This window comes from Anguilla rostrata, chromosome 9 (assembly GCF_018555375.3).
Source record: "Anguilla rostrata isolate EN2019 chromosome 9, ASM1855537v3, whole genome shotgun sequence".
NCBI classification, from domain to species: domain Eukaryota; kingdom Metazoa; phylum Chordata; class Actinopteri; order Anguilliformes; family Anguillidae; genus Anguilla; species Anguilla rostrata.
This window is the reverse complement of record NC_057941.1, coordinates 24522000-24534497: the sequence shown is the minus strand read 5'-3', so window position 1 is coordinate 24534497 and position 12498 is coordinate 24522000. Positions and strand designations below refer to the sequence as shown.

The window sequence follows — 12498 nt, the reverse complement described above, 5'->3', positions numbered from 1 at the left end:
AACTGCACTTGGCGATTTGACAAGGTGGGTCTTTTGAGACCTCAGGCAACGGCTTCAGACGCTCTGCAACTAACCAGTTCACACCGCTGCAATTTTCTCTGCAACATCCTAAAACCGTTTCGTCTCGTTGCGAATCATTGATCTGAATTGGCCTTAATGTTACCGTTATTTACATTGCCATCAAGTTCATCAATATATTATAATGATCGGAATAAAGCCGTCTTTACACAGAGCATTATCCAGGGGTATGGAGCAGAGCCAGGTCTGATTTCAGTGTAAAGATGTCAAACCGGAGAAAACGAAATAAAAGAATACAGCAGTATGGATTAGCGTTATTATTTTATTACGCTTCCTCATATGATACTTCAGCCTTGCCCTTTTTTGATGAAATCTCCTTTGTTTTTGTTTTATTATTCTTGTTCTGATTGCTAATTTAACACCCAGCTCCGCTTTATTTTCGAACAGTTTGCTAGCAAAACCAGAAACACCAGCGGTAACATTTTGCAAGGCTGTTGTTTCAAAAATATCACACAACAATCATTCACGAGAAAGACTGTTTAGTGTGCACGAGATACATAATTATACGAGCCGCAGCGAATCCCGCAAATTCTTCTCTGCAGTGTAAAGATGTTCATACCGGGCAAAAGGTGGATAAAGAACGTCTGTGGAAATTGATCATCACTAATTCTACCCCAGGTCTGCTACAGCATTTTAACCCGGCTCGGCAGTGTAAAGGCAGCTTAAGTTAGTCTAATGTTAGACAATGAATGAGTGTGTGTATTTTTTTTACAGTCTCTGGTTGGATCTCTGGGAAGTGAGGTCCAAAAACACATCTGCAATTACTGCTTTTCGCCATTGGTACCGCCAAAGAGAACGAAACTGAAATCTTCGAGATTGTAAATTTAAGACTAAATTTAGAAACTTCACAATGTGTCAAATAATAGTTATACACTTATTTAATATTGCACATGTCATAAATTAGTATTATACATATATATATATATATATATATATCTCAATTTCAGTGTTCACAGAAATAGGTTTGGATCATTCCATGCCATCTGAACAAGGAATAGAATAATTCTCCAAGGTGTTTTCAGTTACTGCGATCTTAGAAATTCAATTTTGTATTTTTAAGAAAATACCCCTTTTGACTAGTGACATTGTCACTTTATAGTGAAAAAATGACTTTGTGCCCTGAGCTCAGATTAGATGCTACAGTCAGGTCTAGTACCTCTCTTGACTCTTAATAACTAGGCCTGTTGAGAAAAGAAACCCTGAAGGAACACCATAGCCTTCCGTGGGGGTGGGAATGGGGGGGTTTGTCTTTGGCTATGGAGAACTTATTCCCTTGAAGAGCTGTCACCTCAGGCAGAAAATCTTATGTCTTCCAGCTGTTTTCACTGAGTCACGCATGAAGAGGAAGCATGCGTTGTCCTGTAACCCTGAATGCTTTGAATGGCAGTGGTTGATCTCTGTATTCTGACAAACTCCTATGGTTTCAGTAGGACGTCATGTATGGTCTCATCTCTCCTCTCCCACCTACTGCCAGTTTTCACTGAGAACATGATGTCAGCCACAGAGTGGCTAGTGGCCATCATTACAACACTTGTATAGAAATGTAGTTCTTCCAGCCAGTGGTGTTGTTGATGCCCAGTGCGGTCGACCGTTGGGGGGGGGGGTGTTCTGGCAGATGTGGGCGCGTGTGGGTTCTACGAATTGCCTGTTATGAATTTAAACGACAAAGCGCTTCTCCTCACATAAATACCGCTAATTAAATCAACCGGCAGAAAACTGCATCGGAGAAATTAGCTGTTTCAACTCGTGGCTACACAGAACACTGCACAAAAAATTTATTGCCAGTCATTTCAGTGTCACCCCCCTCTGATGGTGTCACCCGGTGCGGTCCGCACCCCCCGCACCCCCCTGACGCCTCTGCTTCCAGCTTTACCTTGACATTGGATGTTTCTCATTAGATGATAATTAGATAAATCTCTGTTTTTATACAAATAAAGGCAGGTAAAATTGAAAGGCTTTAAAAACTGTTCTATAGAAATACCAAGTCTATAAAAACTGTAATGTAGTGAAATTAAACCAACTACAGCCTTGTCATTCTCTTCCTACTGGTAAGGTTCCACTGTGAACTCCACTTTAGAAATCTGCATTAGAAAAGCTGTTTCGATCATGTATTTGATCGCAGGAAAAATTAAGCAGCTCTCATTTCGATATAACTCTGAACTTTTTTGGTTGTATAGTTGTATAGTAATAAAGCAAACAACAGTGTTGACGTGGTAAATACACCTCCTCGTAGTAAGTGCCGATATTTGTTTTCCTTTTATTCCTTTTTCTAATTGTGATAGTATTACCCTTGGCAAGGACTGTATCTCTGGTAGTGTGAAGATCCATTAATCATTCCTTTGTTTTGTTGTCCAGGTGCTTAAGTGGTCAGACTACTGTTTACCTCTGGCCTGCAGCCCTGGTCAGCCGTATAAGGCGGTGGCAGAGGCCAGCGTGGAGAACTTCAGCCGGCTGGGCGTGGCCTTCATGGAAGACCGGCTGTGGATGGACCATGGCCTCATACCTGAAAAGATAGTTTGTGAGTCGAATGCCGGTCACATAAAGCCTGCCTGTGAGGCTTCATTCACTGCACCCCGTATTTGTGCCATTGTGATTCTGTGCAGGGACTGGCTGCTCGGGTGTAGATCGGCTCGTTGTGCAAACGCGGGCATTTGTGCGGAAGAGCGATGGCTGCAGTACAATAGGGGTTGCATGAGTGATTATCTTTCCTATTATCTCCATTGCAGATTTTTTGCCTCATGGCCTAACTGCTGACTGTTCATGATGTGTCACTGCAACACTGCAGATGAGGCATGTTTAGTGCAATGCAGGGCTCCGAATGATCCGTGGCCGATCCATAGAGAAATTATAGCTCATAGCTATTATAGTTCATAGCTACTGTAAAAATAATCCTGCCAGCTAGATCAATATTCTCACATTTCTGTGTGATGTGACTTCTGAAAAGAAGAATGGAACTCAAAGCCCGGTTTTGTCTGTAGCATTGTGAATGTTTTTGACTTTGACTATTTCTTCCCCTGTTTGTGTCTTGTTAGCTGTCCTCCTCAGGGACTCTGCACTTCAGGAACTCATTGAGAAGAAACGGCTGGAGATCCGTAACCACACGGAGCGCATCTCAGAACTGCCGGCAGAAATCGTGCTATCGGAACCTTCGCCGTGCGAGGAGGAGAAAGGCGGGGCGGGGGGAGGGGTCACGCCACAAGTGGCTCAGGAGAGAAGTCTGCGGCCCACGGAGGGCCAGCGGGGACTGGAGGAGAGACGCGTTTCGGAGGGCGGGCGTAGCGCGGGGACAGAGCAGGAGGAGGACGGGGACTGCGACTCCGCCAGGGGCAGCCACATGGAGGGCCACCCCCACCACCTCCACCTGTCCAGCTGCCACGAGTGCCAGGAGCTGGAGAACAGCACCATCCTGTCGGTGAAGTTCGCCTCGGCCGAGAACATCCCCGATCTGCCCGACGACTACGGCGGGGACGAGGGGGAGGGGAAGGGGGAGGGCGAGAGCGAGAGCGAGGGCGAAGGCTTCGCTGGCCAGGCCAGGAGGGTCAACCCCAGCGGCAAGCCGCCCAACGTGGTGGTGTACGCGGGCGGCTGCCAGGTGCGGTTCGAGCAGGTGCGCTCAGTGCTGGCCGAGTGCGTGGACACGGACAGCTACGCCATCTACCCCCTGCGGCCCCAGCAGGCCCTGAGCGAGCCCTGGCTTGACAGCGCCCTCCTGCTGGTGCTGGCGTCCGACGAGGCCCTCACCCCGCAGCTCCACGAGCGCTTCCTGGCCTACCTGGAGCGGGGTGGGAAGGTCCTGGGCCTCGGCTCCACGTTCTGCCCCGGCCCGCTGTCCGTGGTCCGCCGGGAGGGCCAGAGGAACCGGGTGCACCGGCTGAGCTTCACCAAGGCCGACTCCAGCGAGCTGGAGCTCAGCGTCGTGGCCAGCGGGAGGGCCTTTGAGCGGGAGGCAGCCCACGACTCCGCGGGACAGGTGGAGCTTTGGGGCGAGCTGCGCGGGGACGTCCGGGACATGGCCATCGTCAGGGTGACGCACGGAGAGGAGGGAGGGGAGGCCATACTCTGCCAGGTACCCGCTGGGGAGGCGTCCTGTCTGTCTACCCCCAAACCATCTGAGGGACTGTTCACACCACAGCACTAGGATGTCATTTTGAATAAGAGTCAACAGATTCACCAATTCATTATAACAAAAGATTATATATAACAATATTCTATGAATGTGAATAGTTTCTGTTCAGCCATTCTGACATTGCTGCAGAAGGGGCAATGTTCATTGGCCAGAATAGGTAAAGATTGCAAAAGAATTGCTGATACATTTTTGTATGCCCTGTTCTAAGCTTAGTAACAAATGGAAGAATGTTCCAGCCTTCCTAAAAATGGAAGGCTTGCACTGATGGATACTATTATAAGAAAAAGAAAAATATTGGCCTTATTTCATTTGTCATCTTTGCTCCAAAGCTGGGTAAACTGAAAAACACTGTTGTGTTTTTCAGTTTCTACTGTCCAGATTAGTGCATTGCCTTACTCACTGGCCTACCAAAACGCTTATATAACCCTCATTGTGCTCAGCAAAGTGGCAAAACTTGTTAAGCAAGAAAAAAAAAACAGATCACATATCCCACTGTGCAATGTATAATACAGTCCTCTGGATTAACTCTGCAATACCATTTACCTATTGTTTAAATCCACACAGCTCCTTTCTCTATTATACCTGTGACTTGTTAAACCTTTGTGCCATGGGTAGCAGTTCCCCTTTTTTTCTGATTGTAGTTAGCTCTGTTTCACCTTTGCACTGGCTCTCAGTGGGTGATAGGGCCTTTGTGTGTGTGTGTCTGTGTTGTGTGGGTGTCTGTGTATCGGTGCACTGGAACACCCACAGCTATTGTTGTTATATAGGTATTGCTATATAGAATTATGAAGGCCAAGCGGGGCTCCCACTAAGCAAAACATTTTTGTCTCGAAAATTAGGGGCTTTGGTGGTCTGATACTTCCCACCTATAACCATGAAAGCAATGTTATCTGTTTGGTGTATGTCTATCAACCTGAGGTTTAAACTCCATCTAAGCACACTTGAGTTGACCTGTAGACACAAGTGAAAGTCCTGCAGATACCTGCCAGTTTTTTCTTTTATTATTTGTCCAGTTTGGATTGTCCTATCATATTATCTTATTGCTGAAATCTCTGATATTGATTGTGGAGGGGGCAGACAGGCGTGCTCTCCTCTAACACTCCCGGGATCAGCTGTTGATTCTCATCCCAGTACATTTCCCACGTTGGGCTCCACACAGATACGAGTCTGAGATGCTTCAAGTTGGGGGTTGCTGGGGAGACTTTGTCATCCTTAGCTGCCCATCCCTGGGGATGCTAGCACCAAATGGGCACCACTCTGGATGGCCAGTGACCACTTGCACTAATTGAGTGACTGGCATTGGCTAATTCAGCTATAACAATGGCAGTTAATGGTCCTGTACAGTAAAACATGCATTTTCCCATACATTGATAGATACACATATTCATTAAAAGTGACAGAAGCAGGGTCATCAGAGGCTCATGCCACTGCTCCTCTTTCAGCATCCTCTCACTGGTGCCTTGCCTTTAATGGCTCTGCAGGTGCCTTCCATAGTTTATTCTGAACTTGTATTTCACTCCGTGGATCATTCTTGCAGAGTTCTTGGCCAGTAACTTTCAGTCTGTCTGTAATCAACACACGTACACTGTAAAAAAAAATGAAATAAAGAAAAAAATTTTGAAAAGAGAATGTTGCCAGTGAAAGACCATATAATGACGGGCAAAGACTGAAGAAATCAAAAAAACTTAAAGGGGAATTGCACTTTATAACACTTCTGCTTCTCATGACTGATATTGTCCTTCTAATGAATGTGTCGCCCTTCATTTTTTGATTAGTTATTTCATTTTAAATGTCTAACGTTAGAAATAAAGACCTATTTTTCTACATAGTGGACCGGTTTCCATTTTTTTCTTCTTCTTCGATTTCGTTTTGCGGCAAAATCGAGAAGAAGCGAAGCAAAACATTCCGTTAACTTCGCGTTGAAATCGAACAAACGTCTGCTAGCTTTTGTTTGATGCGATATCGGTGTAATAATGAGGTGCATTGTACCCGGTTGTTATAATGCCCCTGTTAAACTTGACTTGAAAGCACATTTTCATAGTTTTCCACGTGATGCAACTTTGTGCCAGACATGGCTGGATGTAATCAGACACCCCAACATAACAGCCGAAGAAGTTCGCAAACGAGGACTAAGGGTATGCAGCGACCACTTTGAAGGCACCAAATACCAAGGTGACCGTCTGAAGCTTAGAGCTGTACCCACCGTTTTCCCATCGTTGGTCGAACCGCTCGAGGTAGGTACTATTCGGGCTGGCTAATGCTATTGCATCTGTCTGTGATACATAGGATGTCTACCACCAGTTGCCTTTTGTCCTGGGAATAGCCTGTGGTTCCTCAATCTCGGCCCGCTCCTCACTCACTCTCGCTCTCGCACAATCAGCCTGTAAATTAGCCAGCTCTACTTCTGTGTATTCCAGCTCGAATCGATAGGGCACAACAATCCAATGATCAAAAACAAAATCTCCTTCGTCCTCAAACATTTTCGGTTTCGGTAGCTAGTAGTCATACAACACTATTTCTACGACCAACCTAATGTTATTGTCTGCAGGTACTCCCACATCAGAAGTCACGCAATGATATGCATCCTCGAGTTCGACACTAAACTGCCTGGGTCTACTTCCTGCATTTGTAAAGGAAAACAACAAAACAGCGTAAAATATTAACATAATGAAATAACTAATTGAAAAATGAAGGGCGACACATTCATTAGAAGGACAATATCAGTCATGAGAAGCAGAAGTGTTATAAAGTGCAATTCCCCTTTAAACCGAATAGAACTATGGTCTCTGTAATGTGATGCTAGTGTGCTCCCTGCCGCTGGATCCACCGACTCCCTTCTGTCTCTGACAGGTCCGACTGGAGATTACGCCTGACTCCCAGGAAGTGGAGACCCCACAGGATTTTGACGAGCTCAAAATGAGCAACGCCCGGCGCTACGAGGTTCTGACCGAAGTGCTGAGCTACCTGGGACTGAGCTGTGAGCTGAGCCAGGCCCCTCCTCCAAGCCCTGTCTACCTCCTCTCCACCTCTCAGGTAAAGCTCTGCCTCCTGAACTCTGACCCCATCCACCAGCTAATCATTTTAGACAAATAAGAATTTTGTTTTTTTCTGGAGATGAGTTCAGCACTCTTTGCAGCTTGTTACTCCAGTTTATTTAGCAGACTTTATGATCATCAATAAGTCAGTGTACATTCATAAAATGGATTACCAGTATAACTGTATTCGATGAGTGTCACAGCGATTGTTGACATATGTTTCTTAATATTACAAATTTTTTCATTCTGTTGTTTTATTTTTGATTGTCCCGGACATGTTTGTGTGCGATGAAGGATATTTTAGATACTTAAAGAAGTGACCTCACTCTGACCTGCCAGCTTTACCATGGCAGATATAGAGTATTTTAAGGTTTGTGGTGTAAAGCAAATATATACACTTCACTAATTGCAAAGCAGCTTTTACAGCAATGTTATGTTTCCGGAGGCTGCACATGTAAACAGATTGATTTTATAGAATTTTTTCACTATAACTATGAACACAAGTCTCAGTGTTTTTATTGTGCTGGTTCTTATTAACTTGAGTGCAGTAGTCTCAGGTTGCATGTGCCAGCAGAAATCGTTCCAACCAAAAAGATATTAAACTTACGTTCATGTGGAATAATTGTGTAGTACATGCAATGCCGTCCTCTACAGGCGTAATATTACTGTACAACTGCTTTGAAGGTATTTTCATTGTATTTTCTTTCTTTAGACCACAAACTCTGAACTGAATGCCTTTGTGAAGCCACCATTAAACTGAAAATATCTCATATGTACTTTTTTAACCACAAAACTGACCCAGTCAAAAACATACACAGGAACTGTCTGACCCCAAAAACATTCACAAAAGGGGCGACATAGCTCAGGAGGTAAACCGATTGTCTGGCAGTCGGAGGGTTGCCGGTTCAAACCCCGCCCTGGGCATGTCGAAGTGTCCTTGAGCAAGACACCTAACCCCTAACTGCTCTGGCGAATGAGAGGCATCAATTGTAAAGCGCTTTGGATAAAAGCGCTATATAAATGCAGTCCATTTACCATCCATTTACCATTTACCAAAAGCTGAAATTTTATAAAGAATGCCAGAAAGAGAACTGTACCTTTATAGCTCACTCTATAGGTTTGACTGGTCATAATAAAACACTGACAGTGGTTTGCAGGCTTATCAAGTTTAGGAATGCCTTGGATTGAAGTATCCAGACAACGTAGAGGCTTTGTCTCCTTTGGTTTATTCTTGACTCTGAAGGTGATTTTTCTCACAATCTGGTGTTGGAAAACAACCTTTGATTTTAGACATTCTCCAATTTTCCTCTTTTTTTCATGACGAGTTAAACAAACAAAAAAAGAATTGTACATTCTTAAGTTGGTTTTGTCTGCTGAAGCATTCTGAAGAATGGGAATCAAAACCATCTTCCACCGACGCTGTTTGTCTTTGCATCAAATTCTGGTCCGTTGTATGCCGATGGGCCCTCTGGACGTATAATCCCTGTAAGCTGTTGCATATTGGACATACATTTGCATACATTAAGAATCCAAAATGCTTTCCATATGTCCGACCTGTCTCGGCCAGTTCTCTGCTTTGGTTCCATAATAAACATTTACACGGGCAATTATGAGCCATGTGGTGGAAGATGGCAGTCAGCAAAGGGTTAAGGGAAGGGCTTGTGAAGCGGGCTTTATTGCAGCCAGACGTTTTTGGCCCAGAGATGTCAACCACTCCTCGAACCTCTGGGTTTTGATTCCCCCTCATTGTTTCTGTGAGGTCCTCTGGCCCATTGATATTCACATTGGCCTCTTCCACTGGTGACTAGGGCTGTCACTATCACCGTATAGCCATCATACTGTTGACTGATAGTAGTAAAGATGGTTTTAAATGTCTTGCCGTTAGAATGCCACGTAAAAATGGCTCCACAATGACAGGGTAGGAGTGTCACCTCCTGTTTCCATGTGTAATTGCATGGAAAGTGATTATAGGGAAGCTGTGGTTTGAATAGCCTGCTACAATAAATGCTTAGTAATCCCCCCTCCCCACAGTAATACCATTCACAGCGATGATATAACTTATCATCGGTGACAGCTCTACAGGTGAGATTCTACCTGGATAAGTGGACATGTGGACAATGTGCACCCTGCATTAATCAGTGTGGGAGATGCATCACCAGGAAGCTATCTGCTAAATTTCACTAGAATGTCAGTGGATCTCTACTGGGCTTCTGATATGTACAGATTTCTGAAAAAAGAAATGCTGGGCCACGTTACAATGAATTAAACCCAGATACCCATATTTCATTAGACTTGAATAAATGGTCATTAGATTGGAATAATTTTATATAAAATTATTTCAATGGACATTTGGCTGCAGTCATCAGAACTTAAGAGAGCCCTCAAAAATTAAGATACTTATGTCTTTAGGTGCAAAAATGGATATGTATTCTTGGACTCCCTTACTTTTGCCTGAAATAAGTTATTTATCAAGTACTACAAATATGTACTCTGCCTGCATTAAATCTAAATAGCCACTAGGTGGCAGCCAACTCCCACCGTATATTAAAATTGATTTTGCACTGTATTTTTAAGGGAAAGAATTAATCACCCATTTAAAGTTAGTAGATATAAGGACCATACTAGGTTCAACATTATACCTTTAAGAAATAAGTAATTTCTACAGATGTTTACACTTATGCTAATTTTTTTGGCTTGAGTTCTGATCTTACTTGATTACAAGCAACAGTGGGTGAAACACCCTGAAGTTGACTGCCTTTTTCTACTTTCACACAGTGCTGTTTCAGTCATCTAACTGAAGGGTGTACTACAGACCTTTCGTATCTGCACAAGGCACTTTTACCCATTTTTAGATCATTTCCCATGTGTCACTTGAACGGCTCTGACAACTTAAGTTACTCATTTGTACACCCACTTGGCCCTGCTGGCCTTTTGGGCAGGCACAATGCGCAGTGTTTCCGAAAACTAAAAACTGTAGTATAATTTTTATTTTTTTTTAATTCATGGGGTTTGTTTTGAGTTCAGTTTGACCTCTGACCCCTGCCCTCAGCCACTTTTGTTACAACAAACACGCGGATGATGAAAGCGGCTGCCTGTGGGATTGCTTCCAGATTGGGGGTGAAAATTGCAGGGGGAGGCAAATAGTGAGAGGTCTGTGCACCTTGCCGGCACTGGAAAGAGGAACGCCTGTCCCAGCGGAGGACCGTGGGTTTCCCCCTCTCTGGCCAATCGCACGCTCTCTCGCCCGGCACGTTGAAGCACCCAAATGCCATGTCCCCCCTCCCCCCACCCCCTCCACGAAGGCTTTCAGAGCTTACTTTTCCCTCCACGTTCTGTCGTTTAGACCAGTGGGCAGGGCACAAACTGATCCGCATACTCAGTCCCAGAGGAAATCCTGCTCCTTTTTTTATTTCTTAAAAACCGAACAAAGGAGGAGGCTGTATCAAGTGAGCTACGATGGCCTATTTTTGATTCGAGAATGGACCTCCTCAGTATGTGCAGACTGCTGTTAAAAAAGAATGTAAGAAGTAGAACTTGCATCTCGTGAGCGATGGCCTATTTCTGATTTCAGGGGACATTTTAAAATTGCCTTGACCTTTGTGGACTCCTACTAAAAAAGGAAAATGGGGGGAAAAGGAGGGAACTGTATGAAATGAGTGATGACCTGGTTTTAATGTTTGATACACTGAGGATATCCTCAGGGCAAAAGCACCCAAAAACTTGGCTAGCGGTTTCTGTGGTTTCTGCAGTATGCGTAGAGTACTTGGTGTGTCTCCTACAGTTCTGGTCACCCGCAAAAGGTCTAAAGTTCCACACACACTAAAATAATACTGTGGCAAACACGCCTGCCACAGGCCACCGAAGTGGCTTTCCTTGGGGCCCTCCAGCACAGAGACACAGGGAGAAGATGTTCAAAACAGTCCACATTTATTCCACGAGGGTTTGGCAAGATGTTACAGCCAAGTGAGCAGATCTCAAACACTGTCATGACAGAGAAGCTCCTGATGTGGGTGGGGATGGCAGATTTAACCTGTGCGCAGTGATTACCTCACTACGCACAGGTGCAGCCACTCCTGTTCCTGGGTCCAATTAGCCTGGCCAATTATCTAATTATTAACCAATTATCCAATTGGCCAGGTCTAATTAGCTTGACCCAGGGCAGGTGTGGCTGCTTAAACCAGCCATCCCCACACCACATACCCCCAACGCCAAACTGAGGCCAGGGAGAATCCCTGGCCGAAGCCTACTCCCCCCACCCCCACCCCCACACTCCCAACAAAGCCAAAGACAAACAAAAACAAAACACTCCAAACACGCTAAAAAATTAAAAAAAAAAAGTCAGGGTGGGTGGCCCCGGAACAGTCCAGTACATGCGGTGACCCTCCTTCGGACGACAAGGCAGCCCTTCTTCCTCCTCCCTCCTGGAGCACGGGAAGTCCTGGGCTGCTCTGCTGGCTGGTGGGGGCGTCACCGGCTTGGGCTGTTCCAGGGGCTGTGGTGGGGTGGCTGGGCTGGTGGGCTGGTGGACTGGCCTTGTGGTGCTGGGGACCAGGAACCCTCGTGGCTGTGGTGGCCGCCAGTCGGCTCTGCTGGCGGGCGGCTGCAGGCTTATCCCCTCATGGGCTCCGGGCAAACCAACCAGGCCAAAACAAAGAGCTAAAAACAACCAAACGGACGAGAAAGGAAGCAAAACGGCGCGGCCACCGCTCGTGCGCCGCCCGTGGCTGACCCGCCTTCCCGGCCAAGTCCAGCTCACGGCGCGACCACCTCTCGTGCACCGCCCGTCGCTGACCTGCCTCCTCGGCCAGGTGCAGCTCCTCAGCGTCCCAGCTGAGGATTGCCTCCTTCCCCTCCCTGGTCATCTTCCGCTCCCCATTTTTGGCCCGGAGGATCCGCCCGAAGCCCTATCGGGAACACCTCAGCCGCCCCTCGTCCAGTGTGCTTCCTGGCTGGCCCTCCTGTGCCTCTTTGCTGTGCCGGAGGAGCCCCACGTTGGGCGCCACTGTGGCAAACACGCCTGCCACAGGCCACCGAAGTGGCTTTCCTTGGGGCCCTCCAGCACAGAGACACAGGGAGAAGATGTTCAAAACAGTCCACATTTATTCCACGAGGGTTTGGCAAGATGTTACAGCCAAGTGAGCAGATCTCAAACACTGTCATGACAGAGAAGCTCCTGATGTGGGTGGGGATGGCAGATTTAACCTGTGCGCAGTGATTACCTCACTACGCACAGGTGCAGCCACTCCTGTTCCTGGGTCC

At 46.0% G+C, this 12498-nt stretch overlaps 1 protein-coding gene across 2 annotated transcripts in view; it reads left to right on the top strand.

Annotated features, from left to right (window-relative positions):
- The window catches only part of hlcs (holocarboxylase synthetase (biotin-(proprionyl-CoA-carboxylase (ATP-hydrolysing)) ligase)), a 36761-nt gene that overhangs the window by 1757 nt on the left and 22506 nt on the right, over positions 1-12498 (top strand). For both annotated transcript variants that reach the window (XM_064351211.1, XM_064351210.1), the window contains exons 3-5: positions 2434-2596; positions 3111-4144; positions 7055-7237. In XM_064351211.1, coding sequence (XP_064207281.1) covers positions 2434-2596; positions 3111-4144; positions 7055-7237 — 1380 coding nt within the window. The remainder of the gene's footprint in view (positions 1-2433; positions 2597-3110; positions 4145-7054; positions 7238-12498) is intronic.